This window comes from Mustela erminea, chromosome 7, assembly GCF_009829155.1.
Source record: "Mustela erminea isolate mMusErm1 chromosome 7, mMusErm1.Pri, whole genome shotgun sequence".
Taxonomy (NCBI): Eukaryota; Metazoa; Chordata; class Mammalia; order Carnivora; family Mustelidae; genus Mustela; species Mustela erminea.
This window is the reverse complement of record NC_045620.1, coordinates 123,382,155-123,403,048: the sequence shown is the minus strand read 5'-3', so window position 1 is coordinate 123,403,048 and position 20,894 is coordinate 123,382,155. Positions and strand designations below refer to the sequence as shown.

The 20,894-nt window shown below is 36.2% G+C and overlaps 1 protein-coding gene across 2 annotated transcripts in view; it reads right to left on the bottom strand.

Moving 5' to 3' along the window:
• Window positions 1-20,894, bottom strand: part of ATAD2B (ATPase family AAA domain containing 2B) — a 151,071-nt gene that overhangs the window by 110,184 nt on the left and 19,993 nt on the right. For both annotated transcript variants that reach the window (XM_032353194.1, XM_032353193.1), the window contains exons 2-7: window positions 14,000-14,151; window positions 7,090-7,139; window positions 6,583-6,736; window positions 4,510-4,612; window positions 3,130-3,238; window positions 437-553 (exon numbers count right to left, since the gene is read on the bottom strand). In XM_032353194.1, the coding sequence (XP_032209085.1) occupies window positions 437-553; window positions 3,130-3,238; window positions 4,510-4,612; window positions 6,583-6,736; window positions 7,090-7,139; window positions 14,000-14,151 (685 nt within the window). The remainder of the gene's footprint in view (window positions 1-436; window positions 554-3,129; window positions 3,239-4,509; window positions 4,613-6,582; window positions 6,737-7,089; window positions 7,140-13,999; window positions 14,152-20,894) is intronic.

Below are 20,894 nucleotides of genomic sequence, written 5' to 3'. Positions count from 1 at the left end.
TCAGTGGGTTAAAGCCTCTGCCTCTGGCTTAGGTCATGATCCCAGGGGCCTGGGATCGAGCCCCACATCGGGCTCCCTGCTCCACATCGGGAACCTGCTTCCTCCTCTCTCTCTGCCTGCCTCTCTGCCTGCTTGTGATCTCTGTCTGTCAAATAAATAATAAAATAAAATCTTTAAAAAAACAAACAAACAAACAAACAAAACAGATAAATGGAACTACAAGAGATTCCATTCTTCTAAATTCAGCAAAACTGGAGGTGCCTGGCTGGCTAAGCTGGTAGAGCGTGCAACTCTTGGGGTTGTGAATTCAAGCCTCACACGGGATGTAGAGATCACTTAAAAATAAAATCTCTGAATTTAGCAGCACTTATTTTTTTAAAGAGGTGAAGTAGAATAAGCTGCTCAACTACAAAAGAAGTTCTTCAGCATCTCTTACCTATTGGAGGTGCTTGGTATCGATCCACTGTTTTCCTTTGTCTCAAATTATATGGTCTATCATTTTCTTCTCCTTCCGCCTCTTCAACTTCTATATCTCCATCCTCCTCTTGAGATTCTAGTTTCCCCCACATTAAAGAAAAGAATCATTGTTTTAATCCACAAGGACTGGTTCACTCTAGAAATGAGTATTTATTTATATTTTGTCTTTTACTCTCAGCACAGTTGACATTTTTAAGTGTCAACATTTTATTATACAGCATATATCAATACAATTAAAAATCAACCAGATAGGTATTTTTTAAAAATGCCTTTCCTACAAATAATATAGCTCTCTGCTAAATAACCTAGGTATACTTATGATCTTTGGTCATACAAAACAGTAATAGAAGATAAATCAAAATTTGACTTGATCAAACTTCATTTAATGGCCAGTTACCCACCAGTGAATAAGGTTAGTATCCAAACACCACTTGGTAGTTCAAAAAAATATGCTTACAAGGTAATTACTAATGTTACAGCAAGAGCAATTTTTTTGGGCAGTATAATGGTTTCTTAGGCCTGCTGACGACAGATAAGCACAAATTAATTCTATTTTGGTAGGAAAATGCAGGTAGGAATTATGAGGGAGCATGAAGCCGATTTCTGGGGTATTAATGGTTTATTTCTTGACATAAGTGATCACTTTATGATTTGCCTAACTATATACTTAAAAAATAAATTATAATGTACATAAGTCCTGAAAGTTTATTTTTAAAAAGTGCTTTGGCTGGGGACACCTGGGTGGCTCAGTAGGTAAAGCGTCTGCCTTCATCTCAGGTCATAATATCAGGATCCTGGGATCGAGCCTCACTTCGGGCTCCCTGCTCCACGGGGAGCCTGCTTCTCCCTCTCCTCCCTACTCATGCTCTCAGTCTCATTCTCTCTGTCTCTCTCTCTCTCTCAAAAAAAAATAAAATCTTGAAAAAAAAAAAAAACTGTAGATAGATGTCATACCATAGTTACAGCCAAACCACTATTTATTACATATATATGTGTATCTATATACTTTTTAATTTTATTTGAGAGAGTTAGAGAGCACATGAGCAGGATAAGGGGCAGAGGGAGAAGCAGACTCCCTGCTCAGCAGGGAGTCCAATACGGGGCTCGATCCTGGGACTCCAGGATAGTGACCTGAGCCTAAGGCAGATGCTTAACAGACTGAGCGACCTGGGGAACCCAAATTTACAGTTTAAAATAAACGTCTGAGGTGGGGTGCCTGGCTGGCTCAGTCAGTAGAGCATGTAACTCTTGATCTCAGGTTTTTGAATTCAAGCCCCATGTTTGGTGTAGACATTATTTAAAAATAAAATCTTTTAAAAATAATAATAAATTAAATTAAATTAAAATCTGATAAAAATTTACTTGCTTATGGTCCCCAAATCCAATATACTTTGTGATTAACTTTTTAGCCACAGGAATTGTCAACACAACACAACCATATTAAGGAACAGGAAAAATTTTAAAACCACCAGTAATACTGAGTGAAATAGGAGACTAAAAATACAAAGGACTTCATATTTTAATAATGACATCTGAAAGCTTATTCCAAGTTTATAAAAATTTTTATTATTAAGTTCTAGAGAAAATCAGTAGATACAATATTATTCTCTAAATAAATTACTTATACCCAAGTTAAGTCTCTCTAAATCCTCAAAAAATATTATATTTTGAGAAACACCAGCACAACAATATTGTAGGAAGAAATTCTATACATGGCAAATCTACTGTGAAAACTCTACAAAGGTGTTTAGTTAATGAAAAGGTAAAAGTCACATTATAAATCTGTCTCACCTATACTGATTTTCTCCAAAGGAAGCAATATAGAGGTTCTAGCTGTAACAACAATAATATTTGCTCAATAAAGTACCTTCGTTAGAAATATCAGCTCTTCAGAACTCACTAATAATATATTAGAGAATTTGAGGAAAAAAACCCATCTTCTCCATCTAAGCTATATAAATAATAGGAACTGGCAAGATTTCCTGGTAAAATACAACTATCCTGTATTTACAATACATGGAATCTTCTGAAAACCCATTTCAATAAAAATTAACACCTACAGAATTGAATTCTATAGGTGTACTTACTAGTCACTGATTGGGGGCAAAGCTACTTCCATCATGTTCCCAGCTCCAACCCTAAAAATTCAGCCAGGGCTCTTCAATTCAGAACCCAGACAAGCCTCAGAAAAGAGCAGTACAACCTATTCCACTAACAGTAGCAGGCCCTCTTTCTCTGAATGTCACTATTTACTTCTCGGTCCATAACTAAATTTGGGACCCAAATAATCACAGAGATTCAGAGGATATAGACAGAAAGTGACTATGGATAGAGGCTTCCAGTTAGAAGCTATCTATCGAAACACAAAAGAGGCCTCACCTAATAACAAATCAGTCCATGGCAAATGTCACACCAGATTAGGTCTCGGGAGGACTACTAATAAATTATGTAATGGCGATAGTATAAAGGCATTTTTCAAGGTGAAGGTAAAAACTCAGAGTGCCAAATAAAAATTATTCCAAATTATACAATATAGACCTCTAAAGCCAAAAATCACCCATCCAGCAGTATTATGCATATTATTACCTCACACATGCTTCCTCCCTCCCACCTCAACTTCGTAGTATTTACTTCATAAGGTACTTTACAAACCTTCTTCTTCACCCTCAGTGGAGACCTCATGATGATTCTGTATCCCATAACTATTTCTTCTCAGTGATTTTCTTCGCCTTTTCACTCTTGAATACATATCCATGTTTTCCTTTTAAAGACAGAAAGCTGTCGATTAACGTGGATTTTATTCCTATCCATGAATACCATTAACCTAATGGTATAAGACCACTCTTGAAATTTACTAAGCACCTATTTGAAGGCACAGACTCATGAAAAAATGGAGGTTCCTGAATTCAATAAATGCAAGGGACAAAAGGAAAAATAAAACAAATGTATAAAATATTTGAAAATTTAAAACTCCAATGCCATGAACATACTTTCTCCCTGAAGCAAATTACAGCCTAGTAAGATGGAATAAGACAAGTCACAGGTAACTATAAAACAAAGTAAAACAAACTAAATGCCATAAAGAAAGGTACAATGTACCATAGAATTCAGAGAGATGATCCTCTTGTTGCTAAGGGAAGGGAAGGGAGGCAGCATTTGAGATGAACCTTGAAACAAAGGTAGGATTGCAGCAGTCCCTAACCAGAACTATTACCAGTGGTTAAGGATAAAGGAACAAGAATGATTTATTTATATCTGGGCAATGGTGTGTGAGAAGATAAAGCTGAAACCAGATTATGAAGGTCAAGGTATTTTTAATTAATTCAGTACACAATAAAAAGAACATTAAAGGTTCAAATCAGCAGAGTTAACAATCAGAGTGGTACTTTTCTTTTCTTTTTTTTTTTTTTTAAGATTTCATCCATTCAGGGGCGCCTGGGTGGCTCAGTGGATTAAAGCCTCTGCCTTCAGCTCAGGTCATGATCTCAGGGTCCTGGGATCGAGCCCCGCATTGGGCTCTCTGCTCAGCGGGGAGCCTGCTTCCTCCTCTCTCTCTGCGACTTGTGATCTCTGTCTGTCAAATAAATGAATAAAATCTTTGAACAACAACAACAACAAAAAAGATTTCATCCATTTATTTGACAGAGAGAGATCACAAGTGGGCAGAGAGGCAAGCAGAGAGACAGAGGGGGGAAGCAGGTTCCCTGCTAAGCAGGGAGCCTGAGAGGGGCTCCATCCTAGGACCCTGAGATCATGACCTGAGCCGAAGGCAGAGGCTTAACCCACTGAGCCACCCAGGCGACCCCAAAGTGGTACTGTTAAGATGATTCTTCTGACAAAAGGGTCTTTTGGGGAAGGTTGTGGAAAGCAGAGTAAGGACAGAAGAAAACATAAAATCCCTAACTAAAGTGGAAAAAAGAAAGGAACATATCTGTTAATTCAAGAAAATCCAAATGCTGCTCATCCTCCCTTTGAATTCCGCAACCAAAAAACCAAAATATTTGCCAAGGTTGTTAAAGTTAAGATACTCACAAATTCTGTATCAGTCCACATTCTAAGTCGTTCTACTTCTCCTGACCGACGATTCCGTCTGATGTTAATGTTGTCCATTTCCTGTAGTACAGCTTCAGCAGTACTACAATCACAGAATAAAACCACAAAATGTGTCAGACATGTGAAAGAGCTCTTCATCAAAGCATAATTACCTGATATGTAACTGTACATTGAACCAATTAACTTTCTGAATCAGCATCCATCAGAAGATAATGCCCCATATGTGCTATGATGAGAAAAAATAAAAGAAGATAATGCCCCCCAAAATCCAGAACATCTTTTACTTTTACCTTAATATAATTGCTATAATAAAACTTGTGAAACAGAACATTTGTTTATAATACTCCAAATATTTGGGGCACCTGGCTGGCTCAGTCAGTAGAGCATGCAATTCTTGATCTTAGAGCTTTAAGTTTAAGCCCTATGTTGAGTGTCAAGATTGCTTTAAAAATAAAATCTGTAATACTACAAATATTTAACTCCACAATGCCACTATAAATAACTGACTACCAGATCTAAGACCAAAAAAAAAATTTCAATATTTTTATTTGAAGATGGTGTTAAGAAAATTTATAGGATAAAGAATCTATAAAAAGTTTAAAGCTAGGGGTGCCTGGGTGGCTCAGTGGGTTAAAGCCTCTGCCTTCGGCTTAGGGTATAATCCCATGACACGGATTATGCCCACATCAGGCTCTCTGAGCAGAGAGCCTGCTTCCCCCTCTCTCCCTACTTGTGATCTCTATCAAATAAATAAATAAAATCTTTAAAAAAAAAAAAAAAAAGGTTTAAAGCTAGCGGGGAGGAAGGCAAAAAAAAAAAATGGTTAAAGCCAGGGACACCTGTCTGGCTCAGTTAGTAAAGCATCTGACTTGATTTCAGCTCAGGTCTTGATCTCGGAGTCATGAGTTCAAGACCTGTGTTGGGCTCCACGCTGGGCATGGAGCCTAGTTAAAAAAAGTTTAAAACCTACATTAAGTTAACTGAACAGGTAATTTTAAAAATTAGAAAACACTGACCTCAACGAAATACAGGCTCACATTACCACATTTTATCTTTTAACCTTTTTTTTTTTTTTTTTAGATTTTATTTATTTATTTGCCAGAGAAAGAGAGAGAGAGCATGCCAGCACAGGCAGGCCGAACCACATTTTATCTTTTAAACACATTTATATACCACTTACTGTGTTGTCCAGATAATGATCAAAGTACTTAACAAATAATAACTAGTATTTGAATTTGACATTACCAGTATAGAATATAATTTCCTCTCTTATAAAACAGGGATTACACTGACCTCCCCTCTCTCTTGATCACTGCAAGGATTAAGAAGGATAATTTATCATCTGAGAAGAGTAAAATTTCACTGTATGGAGATACTGAGCAATCTGCTAGGCTCATTCACTGTTTCCCATATACCCAGTCTCAAAAGACCATTAATTCAAAATCTTGACTAAAGAAAAGTTACTTACTACACATCAACAATGGAAATTAATGTTGCTTGAAAACTGTCAGAAACAATTGTTAATTAGGAAATATTAAAAAACTATAAGAGTAAAGAGAATAAAAATTTTTATATTATTTATGCATAAACTTAAAAAGGATGAGAAAAATTAAACTATCACATAAACTACTAAATCCAGTAAATGGACTAGAAACTGATAAGTTATTGCTAACCACTATTAATTCAAATTAAGTTTAAAATAATTGCATTTATTATTAAGTCAGTGCTTAAGTTATTTTTTGAAACATAACTAGGGGGCACCTGAGCGGCTCAGTGGGCTAAGCCTCTGCCTTCAGCTTGGGTCATGATCTCAGGATCCTGGGATCGAGCCCCACATCAGGCTCTCTGCTCAGCAGGGAGCCTGCTACCCTCCCCCCAATCTCTGCCTGCTGCTCTGTCTACTTGTGACCTCTCTCTCTGTGTCAAATAAATAAATCTTTTAAAAAATAAATAAATAGCTTAAAAATGACTGATTTTTTTTGAAATCTGACTTTGAAATTTTAAAATCTGATAAATCAATTAATTAAATTAAACTGTTTTAAGCATTCATACCTATTTACTAGTTGATCAAATAACAAACTCTGGTTCACGCTTTCAAATCTGTTTTTCCTGGAACGACAACTTTTTCTGACTTCCATGTCACCATTTATACAAGAAAGGTCCCCATCTCCCTTCTTTTCCCCTCGAAGGGGATGGCTTCGAAGGGCTACAAGAAGAGAGAGATTTACATTTCAAAGTACAGAGTATAAAAGAAAAAAAGATACATCAAAAATTACTTTTAAAAGAGTATAAAAATTTAACATAACCTCTTAGATGGCTTTAATATCCAATAACTTAAAATTTTGATAACTATTTATAATCTGTCACAGTAATTTAAATAATTTCATTTGTACTGATTTCTCAACATTTAACAATTACATAAGTATTCAGTATGACATGGAAATCCAGTCATTTCCAACTATATGCTGAACATACTAGTAAATTTTACCCCACTTTAACACTTACTAACAACATGAGTAAGAATTTCAATACTAACCAGTTTCATAACAGAATACTCACATAAGCTACTATGTCCGTTTGGTAATGTAGCACCAGGCTGAGAAGTTAACCTAGAACACAATTATATTTAATATGCAAACACATCAACATTCATTTAAAGAAGCAAGAAACGCAATACTTGTGGAATCATTTTAATCTTTAAAATGTCAGTAATATTACTTTTTTCAGAGTAAAGATGACATTATTTTACTCTAAGATTGGTAATATACCAACTAATAACATATACTTGCAATGACTCATTTCATTACTTCAAGAAAAGCTTTAATAACAGATTATAAACTGAATTTACTCTGTCTTCAACTCTATCAATTCCAGAGAGCCTGAAGCTCAACATGTACCATAAAGTTAACTGATATAAGCAGCAGCAAAGGTCACAGACATTTATTATTGGTTTTGGTTAAGAAAATAAAAATCAAACAATGACAAATTTATTCAAACAATAAACTGTAGGAAAAATAAAGTCCTTGAACAGCAATACCATTTAATAATTTCTCCAAAATATTTTATTACACAAACTAACCTGACAAATGAGAATAGCTAATTTCTCAAAATAGTCATTGTACAATTCTCCCTTTTAGGTGAAGAAAAGTAAATGTTAATTCAGTAAGAGATACTTAAATGACCATCAAAACATGAAGACTTGAAAAAATTCACAGTATGCTTTTGTATTATCAAAAAGTCAAAAAAACCTAAATTGCTACATAATAAAAGAACTGTCGATGTAAACTTACTAAGGTAGTTTTTAAATACCCAATGATTATCATTTTCAAAAATTAAAAAAGGGAAAGGGCTCATTTAGAAAATAGTAAATATGTGATTATCTCCTATTATCTGTATCATTTGCACAAAATTTTCTTTTAATAGAATTATACTTAATACACAATATTACATTAGTTTCAGGTGCGTAACTCCATGATTCAACAAGCCTATACATCATGCTGTGCGCACCACAGGTGTAGCTCCCATCTGTCATCACAGAATGCTATTACAATACCACTGACTAACTATATTCCCCATGCTATACCTTACATCCCCATGACTTACTTATTCCATAACTGGAAGCCTATATCATCCACTCCTATTTGTACAAATTTTCTTAACTAAAATATTCTAACGTTTTGGGTTACTCCAGCACTCCTCATGCTAAATTTTAAATGTTAAGTATTAAATCCTGATTATAAAAGCCCTTGCCTAAAAAAGGTCAGAGCTAGGATGACTAAAGGATATACACAAAAACTCAAACTGTTATATGTACACTGTCAAAAACGCAAAAACAAAAAACTCCAGTCCCCTTTGCCCCCAGAAAACAACAAAACTATCTCATTCTAATATGCTACACCTTGGAAAGTATTTCATTTTTAGCACCTTTGTATACAAAGTAAAGATAAAGTAACTGAAATTGGTGTATTAACATATCTTTCCTTGGAAGATTATACATAACAAATTTTCTAGAAGTCACTTAAAACCACACAGAAAAGTCAATTTTACTACTTCATAAATATACTTTGGCTTTGGACCCAACATAATACTAACTCAGTTTGATCAGTTTATTTACATGTCTTGGTTCCAAGTGAATTTTAGTGTATGCAAAACCAAACCACTGAAATTGTACATAAATTATTCAAAAACCTAAGATGCCAACCCTGAAATCACTCTACAAAAGAAATCTAAAACTTTTCTGAACAATAGCAACATCCCTAGAAAAACAGCACAATAAGCTTTTTGTTACTCTGAAGAAGATAATGCTTACTTGGCTTTTATTTTGTTGCTTAAGAAATACCGGTTTTAAAAGAAAAAATAAAAACTTATTCTTTAATTAAACCAATTATCTTAGAATCATAGATTATTGTCATCCTTTTTCCATTAACATTTCTCTTTATAAAGACGAAGAACAACAAAAAAGAGACATAATATTAAACACTTGAGTATGGAAAGAGAAAACAATACTGGGATTTTAAGAACTGGTCTGCCTATACAATAATATGTATGTCTAAAGAAGTTTCTTTCTTTTTTTTTTTTTTTAAAAGATTATTTATTTATTTATTTGACAGAGAGAGAGAGATCACAAGTAGGCAGAGAGGCAGGCAGAGAGAGAGGAAGGGAAGCAGGTTCCCTGCTGAGCAGAGAGCCCAATGCAGGACTCGATCCCAGGACCCTGAGATCATGACCCGAGCCGAAGGCAGCGGCTTAACCCACTGAGCCACCCAGGCGCCCCTCTAAAGAAGTTTCTTAAATCAATGTTCCCAAAAGTTAATCACTTAAAATGTAACTAGGTGACTTCACTATTTAAATAAAAGCTCCAATAAATCTTTTATGATTATGAAGTCTTTGTTTATTTTTAAAAAGGGAAGTAGGTGGGGGATATTTCCCTGTATCTATGTTTCCTAAACTTTGTTTTAAACTTTATTTTCTTTTTTTCTTCCTAAATTTCTTAAGTGGTGGCAGCATTACTTTTACATTAGATGATTATCATGTTGGAATTTTCTACACCTTGGGGCATCTGGGTGACCGAGTTAAGCATCTACCTTCGGCTTGAATCATGACCCTGGAGTCGCAGGATCCTGGACATGTCTGGAGTCCCAGGATCAAGCCCCGCATTGGGTTCCCTGCTCAGCAAGGGATCTGCTTCTCCCTCCATCCCTCACTCACACGCTCTCTCTCAAATAAATAAATAAAATCTTTAAAAAAAAAAAAAAAAAAAGAATTTTCTACACCTTTAGTTATCTGGAGCATATTACCAATGAAATGCAGTATGAGGCTACTAGCAATCATTACTTATTCTCCCTTTCCCACATAAATCCAAGGCATTTAGTGACTTAGGGGTTTTAAACTTCATTTCAGGAAAAGCCTCAGTTTGGAAAGACCTTAACCAATACTACCTACAATTCTAATGTGCCTCAGCGGTTTAACAAGTGGTTACGCTTCTGCCTAACCTTATTATTCTCTCATCTGGCCAAAAAAACAAAATTTTCACACATACTATATTTAAGTGTACAGTTAGTCTTACCAAAGATTCAATTTTGTTTATATCTTAGGGGATGTGTTTCTATTATTCTAGAGACATTAAATGCATGTCACATTCTTTAGGGTGCCTCCTCCAACAACACAGAAAGACAGACACATGTGCATGTGCCCACACATACACAGCATCCCAGTTCAATAAATGTATAGTAGCTAAGTAAGTATCAGCTGACAAAAATTTACTCAAAATATTTATAAGCTACGACATCTATCTAGGCTAGCATGGATGGATATTTGTGAATTTCTACATATAAGATAAAGAATATATAGTAAAATTTTTAACCAAAAATATCCTTATTTTATACAAAATAATTATGTTGATAAACTTGAGCCTTTAAATATAAGCCCAGATTTCTCCCTAAAAAGAAAACTCATATTCTATTTCAAATCATTTATGAAAACTTCAAAATTCTAGTTCCACTTTTACTTCTATCTTCATCCAATTACCGAGCTCTCAAAAGAAAAGTGATTTCACCAAGCAACAGTAATTTTTTAAAAAAATTTAGCAGTCTTGGGGCACCTGGATGGCTCAGTCAGTTAAGTGTCCTACTCTTTGATTTTGGCTCAGGTCATGATCTCAGGGTTGTGAGATTGAGCCCTGTTTGGGCTCTGCACTGGCCTGCTTAAGATTATCTCTCTCCTACATGATGTTAATTAATTGAATTTAAATTTTAAAAATGAAATAAAATTTAATTTAATTTTTAAAAGATTCTCTCTCTCCTTCCCCCTCTGTCCCTCCCCACCTGCTCATACTCAATCAATCAATCTCTCTCTCTCTCTCTGGAAAAAATTTAAAAATTAAAAAATTAAAATTTAGTAGTCTTTACAAAGTCATTTAGGATTCATTATTTTTCAGTGAATACTAATCCTTACCTATATTCACTTTTCCCCCAAATGAATTACATCTGTAACAAAGTACTTTTGTAAAAGAACCTTAATAATTTTACTTTAGATCCTCATAAGACCTTAGATAACCAAAATAAAGGAATCGGGATTCTCAGTCTCATGACATTAAAAACAAATACAAGCTTCCATATAAATCCTGATTTTTGTATTTATACTACCTCAAAATCTAAAATTTTTTAACTACAAGCCTCCCTCAAAATTCAATTCTGTTGAGTCTAATAGGTCAAATGGTATCTTCTTTTGAAGTCATCTAAAATACAAAAACAGGGGCGCCTGGGTGGCTCAGTGGGTTAAAGCCTCTGCCTTCGGTTCAGGTCATGATCTCAGGGTCCTGGGATCGAACCCCACATCAAGCCCCGCATCGGGCTCTCTGCTCAGCAGGGAGCCTGCTTCTCCCTCTCTCTCTCTCTGTCTGCCTCTGCCTACTTGTGATCTCTGTCAAATAAATAAATAAAATCTTAAAAAAAACCAAAACACAAAAACATTCTAACACTGCAGCACTTGCATTCTTAGATGAAAATTTAACTCAAAAAACTTTTAAACTGTTATTCTTCTACCAAAATATAAATACATTATTAGTATTCATTATTTCTTGAGCTTTTTATTCAAAATATACTCTATTTTTTCAAAAAAGGAGTATCACACTAAGGCACCTAAATGGAAGCAAAACTTTCTTCCCAAAACAGTTTTTGAGGGCGCCTGGTGGCTCAGTCATTGAGCATCTGCCTTTGGCTTGGGTCATGATCCCAGAGTCCCCAAATCAAGTCCCGGGATCAAGTCCCACATCAGGATCCCTGCTCGGCAGGGAGCCTGCTTCTCCCTCTCCCTCTCTCCCTGCTTATGTTCCCTCTCTCACTGTCTCTCTGTCAAATATATAAATAAAAAATCTTAAAAAAAAAAAAAACGTTTTTGAGGCCTTTTTTTTATATAAAAGACATAATCAAGATCAATTTACACAAAGGCCTCTGAGTGGCTAAGATGAAGAAAATCAAGTGCCCATTATATATTCAAACTGTTAAAATTATCTTACAGTGAAAGATTAAACTCTGACACTAAAAGAACATTTTTAAGAAACATTTATCTAGAAAAGGCCACCTGATTCATTCATTTAATAAATATAGGATACAGATTACAACAGGTAGATCAAGTCTAGAAGTATAATTAAAGGGCAGTACTCATTTTAAGTAACATCATTATAGTGACCTGGATCTGTATAAAACAGATGAATGAGTGTGGGAAAAGAAAGATCAACAGGCTATGATTCAAGATTTTCCTACTTAGCTCCCAGACAATGCAAAATAAAACACTTAGAGTAAAATGGTGCATCTTCTGGAACATACTGAAATAGGTAAAAGACTTCAAGGACTAGAAAATGTATACTGCCTATCAAAGTCTATACAACCCCCCAATTTTTTTTTTTTTTCATTAAAGAGTAACAGTATCCAGGGGCGCCTGGGTGGCTCAGATGGTTAACCATCAGCCTTTGGTTCAGGTCATGATCTCCTTGGCCAAAGAACTCCTAGCTCAATGGGAAATCTGCTTTGCCCTCTCCCTCAGCCCCTCCCCAATGCTTGTGCTCTCTCTCTCACATAAATAAAAATCTTTTTTAAAATATCTTTTAGAAAAAGAGTAACAGGGGGGCGCCTGGGTGGCTCAGTGGGTTAAGCCTCTGCCTTCAGCTCAGGCCATGATGTCAGGGTCCTGGGACTGAGCCCCACTTTGGGCTCTCTGCTCAGCAGGGAGCCTGCTTCCCTCTCTCTCTCTCTCTACCTGCCTCTCTGCCCTTGTGATCTCTGTCTGTCAAATAAATAAATAAAATCTAAAAAAAAAAAAAAAAAAAAAAGTAACAGGGCGCCTGGGTGGCTCAGTGAGTTAAAGCCTCTGCCTTCAGCTCAGGCCATGTCAGGGTCCTGGGACTGAGCCCCACTTTGGGCTCTCTGCTCAGCAGGGAGCCTGCTTCCCTCTCTCTCTCTCTCTACCTGCCTCTCTGCCCTTGTGATCTCTGTCTGTCAAATAAATAAATAAAATCAAAAAAAAAAAAAAAAAGAGTAACAGGGCGCCTGGGCGGCTCAGTGAGTTAAAGCCTCTGCCTTCAGCTCAGGTCGTGATCCCAGGGTCCTGAGATCGAGCCCGGTCAGGCTCTCTGCTCTGCAGGGAGCCTGCTTCCCCCTCTGTCTCTGCCTATCTGCCTACTTGTGATCTCTATCAAATAAATAAAATCTTTATAAAAATAAAAATAAAAAATAAAAAATAAAAAAGAGTAACAGTACCCAGAATTTATGTGCACATAGAAAACCAAGTAATTTTTAAGTACTTCAAGGAGGAAGGAAACCAAAGGATTTCCCTTTCACTTTTGTTTGTAGTCAGCACATCATCAGCACTTCTACGTTAAAGACTGGAGAAAAGAGAAGCTAAAAATTCTGAGATCAAAGTTTAAATCTTTTCTGTGTGTATGCCTTTTTTATCTACATTAAACTATTACTATTTACTTTGGTAAGTGTGTAAAAGTAAATTTTCCTGATACATACTGAACCAAACCAAATTTAAACTGACAACAAGCAGACAAATGAAAAGATTTCTTTAAAAGTTAATTTTTATTTTATTACATTTCAGTATATCAATTCAAGGGTAATATTTAATAATTTTAGAAAAGGGAGATTTCATTTTCAAATAAATATATAATTCTAACCAAATATCTTTATTTAAAACTTTCAGGAGTATAAAGATGTACACATATTCAAGATCTACCGAAATCCTTATTATTTAGTAATAATAGTTTCTATTATATACTAAATATTTTTACATAGCAAATATACTTTATGTGCTATTTAGAGAAAATACATACAAAATCATAAAACAAGTTTAAAATTTTGTATTTCTAGATAATAGTGGCTTTACAATTTAAGAAAATTAGCATTAATATGAGCCCTCAATCATATCAGATAATTCATGAAAAAACAGTGGATGGGTTCTCACTCCTCACCTGGCCTGTCCAGTTGGTATGTTCCATTCTTCTCGCTGACCAGTACTTCGCAATTTTGATTTGTCTTTGCAAACAGAATCAGGTTGTTTCAAAGTGCGTTTGGCTGGAGGAGACACATGGCTATCACTTAAACTACCATCAACTTCAGCTTTCTGAAAGACAGTTAAAAATTTATTATTCCTCTTAAAACATAGAATTCCTACATTCTTGATAAAGTACAGTACTTATTCAACCAATAAGTATTTACTGAATGAATCACTCTACAAGTATGTAAATGTAATAATCTGTAAATACAGAAACAAGGGAATTAGATTACATTTATAATCAGGAAAGTATATAGTTTCTTATTTTAAAATAGTTTCAAGCCTACAGAAAAGATGTGCATATGTACCTCGTTGTGACATGATTCCTCATTCTCTCCTAAATACTCCAGTGCATACATCCCATAAAAGATAACTCTGATACATTACCATCATATAACCCTTCCAATCAGGAAGTCAACACTGATATAACACAGAGCCAATCACATTCAAATTTTATTTGATCCAGGTTCAGCATCCTATCCAAGAACATATATCATATTCAGTTATCAGATCTCTTCTGCCATCCTCAATCTGGAATAGCTCTTTAGCTTTCCCCCATCTTTCATGCCTTTGACTATAAAGAGTACAGCTCTTGGGTGCCTGGGTGGCTCAACGGGTTAAGCCGGTTAAGCCGCGCTGCCTTTGGCTCAGGTCATGATCTCAGGGTCCTGGGATCGAGTTCCGCATCGGGCTCTCTGCTCGGCGGGGTGCCTGCTTCCCCCTCTCTCTGCCTTGCCTCTCTGCCTACTTGTGATCTCTCTCTCTCTGTGTCAAATAAATAAATAAAAATCTTTTTAAAAAATCATTTTAAAAAAAAAGGGTGTACCTACTATCCACCAAAACTAGTCCAAAATTCCATTTTTCTGCTCCAATTCCAATTTAAGAAAATCTCCTAAACTTTTGAGTTGTTAACAGTTTATCTTCTGTCCCTGCTTGTTATTTCTGAATGTGTTAGCAATTTGTTCTTTAAAACTAGAGTTGAGGGGCGCCTGGTGGCTTGGTGGGTTAAAGCCTCTGCCTTCAGCTCAGGTCATGCCCACTTGTGATCTCTGTCAAATAAATAAATAAAATCTTTTTTAAAAAATAAAAATAAATAGGGGCACCTGGGTGGCTCAGTGGGTTACGCTGCTGCCTTCGGCTCGGGTCATGATCTCAGGGTCCTGGGATCGAGTCCCGCATGGGGCTCTCTGCTCAGCAGGGAGCCTGCTTCCTCCTCTCTCTGCCTGCCTCTCTGCCTACTTGTGATCTCTCTGTGTCAAATAAATAAATAAAATCTTTATAAATAAATAAATAAAATAAAGAGTACAGCTCTTTAAAAAAAAAAAAAAAAGAGTACAGCTCTTTAGTTTCTAAAATGACCCTGACTGTGGGTCTGACACCAAATTCAGACCATACATTCTTGGGAAAAAATACACAGAAATGATACTGTCTATACTTTACTTGCCCAACATTAGGTAAAACCTTGCTCACCTGGTCAAGCTGGTATGTGCCAGGTTTCTCCACCATAAAGTCACTATTTTTCCCTTTGTGTATGATTAGATTTAATGAGGAATTATTCTGCTAATTCACCAATATCCTATTCCTCACCAAGCCTCCACCCACCAGCCATTAGCATTCATTGACTATTTTTGTTTTCACCCAATACCACTGTGATGGTGATTACCTAATCCTATCAGTCCTTCTACATTTTTTAGTCACATTTTACTTTTTTTTTTTTTAATCTTATTTATTTTTTGACAGAGAGCCAGCAAAAGGAGCAATATAAGCAGGGGGAGTAGGAGAGGGAAAAGCAGGCTTCCCATTCAGCAGAGAACTGTTGCAGGGTTCAATCCCAGCACCCCAGGATCGTGACCTGAGCCAAAGGCAGAGGCTCAACGACTGAGCCATCCAGGCCACACCCCCCACCCCGGTTTTACTTTAAAGAGCTTTCCCTCCATCCCCTTGCCCAATTCATTTACTCATTAATTTTAACAGTATTAACTCATGGATTCTTATTTTAAACTACAGGCTATAATCCATTACTCTATTTTTTTTGCTCAATTTACACAAGATTTGGCAACTGAGGGCCCTTTCAAAGTGTTTCCAGTACCCTTTCGACATTATCCCATCATTTTGTGAACTTCCTTGTTTTCTGACACAAATCTCTAAACTCACCCTACACTTTCCCTCCCTGACTCTAGAATTAGTCATTTCTCTAAAGAGCCCTGACTCCTTTAAATCAAGAATAGTATTTAGAAATTGGGGCGGCTGGGCAGTTCAATCAGTTAAGCCTCTGACTCTTGGTTTCGGCTTAGATCATGATCTCATGGGTCATGGGATCCTGCCCCTTGTTGGGCTCCATGCTCAGTCAGGAGTCTGCCAGAAGATTCTTTCCCTCTGTCCCTCCTCCCACTGGTGCACACATACATGCTCTCTCTCAAATAAATAAAGCTTTAAAAAAGAAGAAAAAAGAAAGAAAGGAAGAAAGAAGCCAAGATGTGAGCATTAGGTGCGCTCATTGTTACTGGGCTTTCACTGTTACTGAGTCTTCTCAGCACAGACAGCTAAGAAATATATGAATATAAACATAAATCTACACATCCATACCTATTTCTTTATCTGTGCATAAATAATAACATACATGTGTACACCAAGGCTTCTAATTCTAATTCCATGCCTTAAATTTCTTTCTAGACTTCCCCTTTCACGTTTATAAGCTCTTCAGGAAGAACCATGGCTTCCATTATCTTCAATACATTTATTTATTTGCTTTTTTAAACAAATTAGTTAATTTGTTTAAAAGTAACTAATTTCTCAGGTGCATGGATGGCTCGGATGGTTGGGTGTCGGCCTCTGGCTCAGATCATGATCCCAGGGTTCTGGGATCAAGTCCCACATCAGGCTCCCTGCTCACTGGAGAGCCTGTTTCTCCCTCTACCTCTCTCTCTGTTTCTGAATATGAATAAACAAGTAAAATCTCTTAAAAAATAAATAAAAAATAATTTCTCAACCAGAGACTTCCTTCCATTGCATTTCCATTATTTCTTCCCCAGCCACATGTCCTCAGACTACAGAAATGTCAGTATCCGCACAGCAGCTCTCCTCTTTACCACTTAATTTTTTGGATGTTGGGGAAGTAAGAGAGCACAGGGGGGAAAAAAAGAGCAAGCGAGCACAGGGAAGATTAACCTTTACTTTAGAGATGATTTAATTCACATGCTAATACTTCATCACTTGATATTACAGATCAGTATTTCAAAGGTATACATGATCATTTCCTATATGCTACCAAATAAATATATTAAAATTTTATTTCCTTTTATGCTAGAAATTTAAGAAAAGCGTAAGAACTATCCTTTTCAGGGGCACCTCTGTGGCTTAGTCGGTGAACCATCTGCCTTTGGCTCAGGTCATGGTCTCAGGGTCCTTGGATCAAGCCCAACTCAGGCAGGGGAGCTCAGCCTCTCCCTCTGCCTCTTCCCCTACACGGCCTGTAGGTACTCTCTCTCTCGCTCTTTCTCTCTCCCAAATAAATAAATAAAATCTTTTTAAAAAAGAAAAAAGAAAAATGAATTATCCTTGGGGCGCCTGGGTGGCTCAGTGGGTTAAGCCGCTGCCTTCGGCTCAGGTCATGATCTCAGGGTCCTGGGATCAGTCCCGCATCGGGCTCTCTGCTCAGCAGGGAGCCTGCTTCCTCCTCTCTCTCTCTCTGCCTGCCTCTCAGTGTACTTGTGATTTCTCTCTGTCAAATAAATAAATAAAATCTTTAAAAAAAAAATTTAAAAAAAAATGAATTATCCTTTTCATAAATGCACTTCTAAATTCTACTTTCCCAAAGCAAGACAACTACGTTACATAATAACTAGTCAAAAGGTAGCCATTAGTAAACAAACTTAAGAAATACTTGTAATAAGGGTGCTGGGCTGGCTCAGTTGGTAGAGCATGTGACTCCTGATCTCAGGGTCTTGAGTTCAAGCCCCATGTTGTACTTAGAGCTTACCTGAAAACAAACCAACAAAAACTTGTAACACTGTATATTTTAAACATACCCAAGTATAACCTATAGATTTAACATTCACTTACTAAAAAATTTCTTACAGAAAGACCAATTTCTAATTTTGTAGTGTAATACAATTTGCCAAGAGCTAGTTTTAAAGTCACGAGACCACATTCGCACTAAAAACACAAAAACTAAAAACTACTAGATATTCAAACATCAGAGTGTCTATAATTAAAGAAAATAAACATGTTAGTTGTATAACATATAGCATCACTTATTACTTTAAATTTCCAAGAAAAACTGGTTAACTACTTCCAATCTATCCTCAGTAGAGGGAGATAAACTATGTGGGATGCAATTCAATCATATAATAGTACTTTATCAATAAACATGCTTACTGTACTTAACAAATGAGTGCTTTTTAAAAATGTACTTCTTTAGGGCACCTGGGTGGCTCAGTTAAGTAACCTACTAGATTTCTGCTCAGGTCGTGATCTGTTGTGGGATCAAGCTGCATCAGGTCTGCGCTCAGTAGGGTGTCTGCTTCTCTCTCTCCTCCTCTCCCTCTGTCCCTCCCCTCTTTCACTCTAAAATAGTAAATCTTAAAATTGCACTAAATTTCACTTCCTCAGGCTCTTACCTTCTCTAATCCCCACTCTTTAGTCGAGTATATTAACTAGCCCAACATCACATGGCTAACGAAAGGAGTGACAGAACTAAGGAAAAAAAAAATAGGTCCTGCCATTCCTAATATACAATAGTTCTCTATTATCTCAGACACTCCACCTAAGAAATTTATAAAACGCTAAGGTTAACGTGTATCTTAAAGGTCATGTAATTCAACTACTCATCCAAGACTTGATTACTCTCTACATTTGTCACTCCAAATATGTTCCCTGCCCCAGTATCCAATCAGAAAACATTTCTTTACAAGATCCTCAGGTGACTCTTGTGCACATAATGTCTGAAAAGCATTATTATAATGTTCTCAACAAGCAGTCACTGAGGAAGCAATGTCATGTGTTCTACACTAAGGCATGTTTGTGAATACAGAAACTGATAACCTGTGAACTACTTCACCAATTTAGACAGTCCTGGTCAGCATTACTCCTAACCAAATCCTACCACTCACCCCTCAAGACCCATATTTTCCAGAGCTCCTGGCTGGCTCAGCTGGTAAAATGTGCAACCCTTAATCTCAGGTCTTCTCATATCGTACTAGCTTTTTTCAGTTCCATTCAGGAGTGTCTCTCAAAGTGTTATTCACATACTAACTGAATCAGAAATCACCTGATTTCTCATTTAAAGAAACATAACCTGCTAAACTAAATCTCTGGAGTTGGAATATTTTTAACAAGGGCCTCCGAATGATTCTTAGTACCCAGAAGTTTGAGGACTTCTAGCATATAATATAATTTAAGTATCTGAGTCACATCATCCTACTATTGCACTATTCTGTTGTCTTTTTCTTATCATGGTAGGTTTCAGTTTGGACTTGGCTCCATGACAGAGATCTTAAAATAAGTAACATCACAAAAAGCTCCTTCCCTCCAAAGAAATCTAGGGATTTAAGTAAAGCAAAAAACCAAAATGTAAATACATAGAAATTAATTACTTCAGCACCATTTAATTAACTTAAAGCTTTGGGAAAGCTTTTACCTACAAAACCTGTGTACTAACAGTAGCCTTTAATAGGATGATCATAATGCTCAACATTAACTTTTTCATCTTCAAAGCATTTTACTAGGTAATTATAACCTAACCCTTTGAGGGAAGGCGTTGCCAGTTTCAGAACAAAGATACTTAAGAAAGATTATGCAATCTACCCACAGTCATTTAGCAATTTGTGTCAGAGTGATTATAATCCATGAGTAAGAAAGGCATCTCAGACTAGGGAATAATTTCATTTAACATTTATTGAGGAGCCTACTAGGTACCTAAGACATGGAGGACAACAGTAAAAAAGATTAAGAACTACCTGAACTCAATACACAATCTATGGCATTGACAGTCACAATGTCGATATATGGCATATTACAGTAAATACCATAATAGAAGTACATAATTCTCTGAAAACAAAAACAAAAAATGGTAACTGTCAGTAGAGAAGAACAAAGATATCATAAATGATGTGGACTTTGTTTTGTTAAAACACGATAATGGAGAACAAAGAATGATCAGATGTTCACAAAGAACATGATTCAAAGATGAGATAACTTCCAAAAGAAGTATCATAGTAATAGGGTCAAATGCCCAGAAAATAAAAGTACAAGGACAACATAAAGTCATTCCCACCTAAATGACTTTTTACTCTAAACTCTAACCTTAAAAACTGTTAATTTTTCCAATTAGCAAGAATCATTTTCCCCTTGAGTCTTAGAGTCTCTTAAGTCAGACTTATCAGCTACTAAAAATACTGGCCACTATTCTACCACAAATTTCATAAAACTAGCCAAAAGAACCTGAGAATAATAGAGCAGAGAAGAATTTATACTGCTTTAATTTTTAGGGAAGACTTCCTGCCCAGAGGGGAATTCATCAGAAATCTAGAACTTGGGTTTTAACGTAAAGAAAAAAAGAATATAACCAAGTATAACATTAAAAAATGAGAAAATCAAGGACATAAGTGAAATAGCAAACCATCAGATTAATCTGAGGCTTGATGACAGCCTCATGAAGAACTGTGGAAGTAGAAAAGAAGAAACTTACTCTAGAAAGGAGAATAACTGAGAATTATTGACACCAGCATTCAAATAAGCACAATAATTGCAGATGTGAAAGTGGTTATTTTTTAGTGGGAATGGAGGGGAATCCAGGAGATAGATGTTAAAGG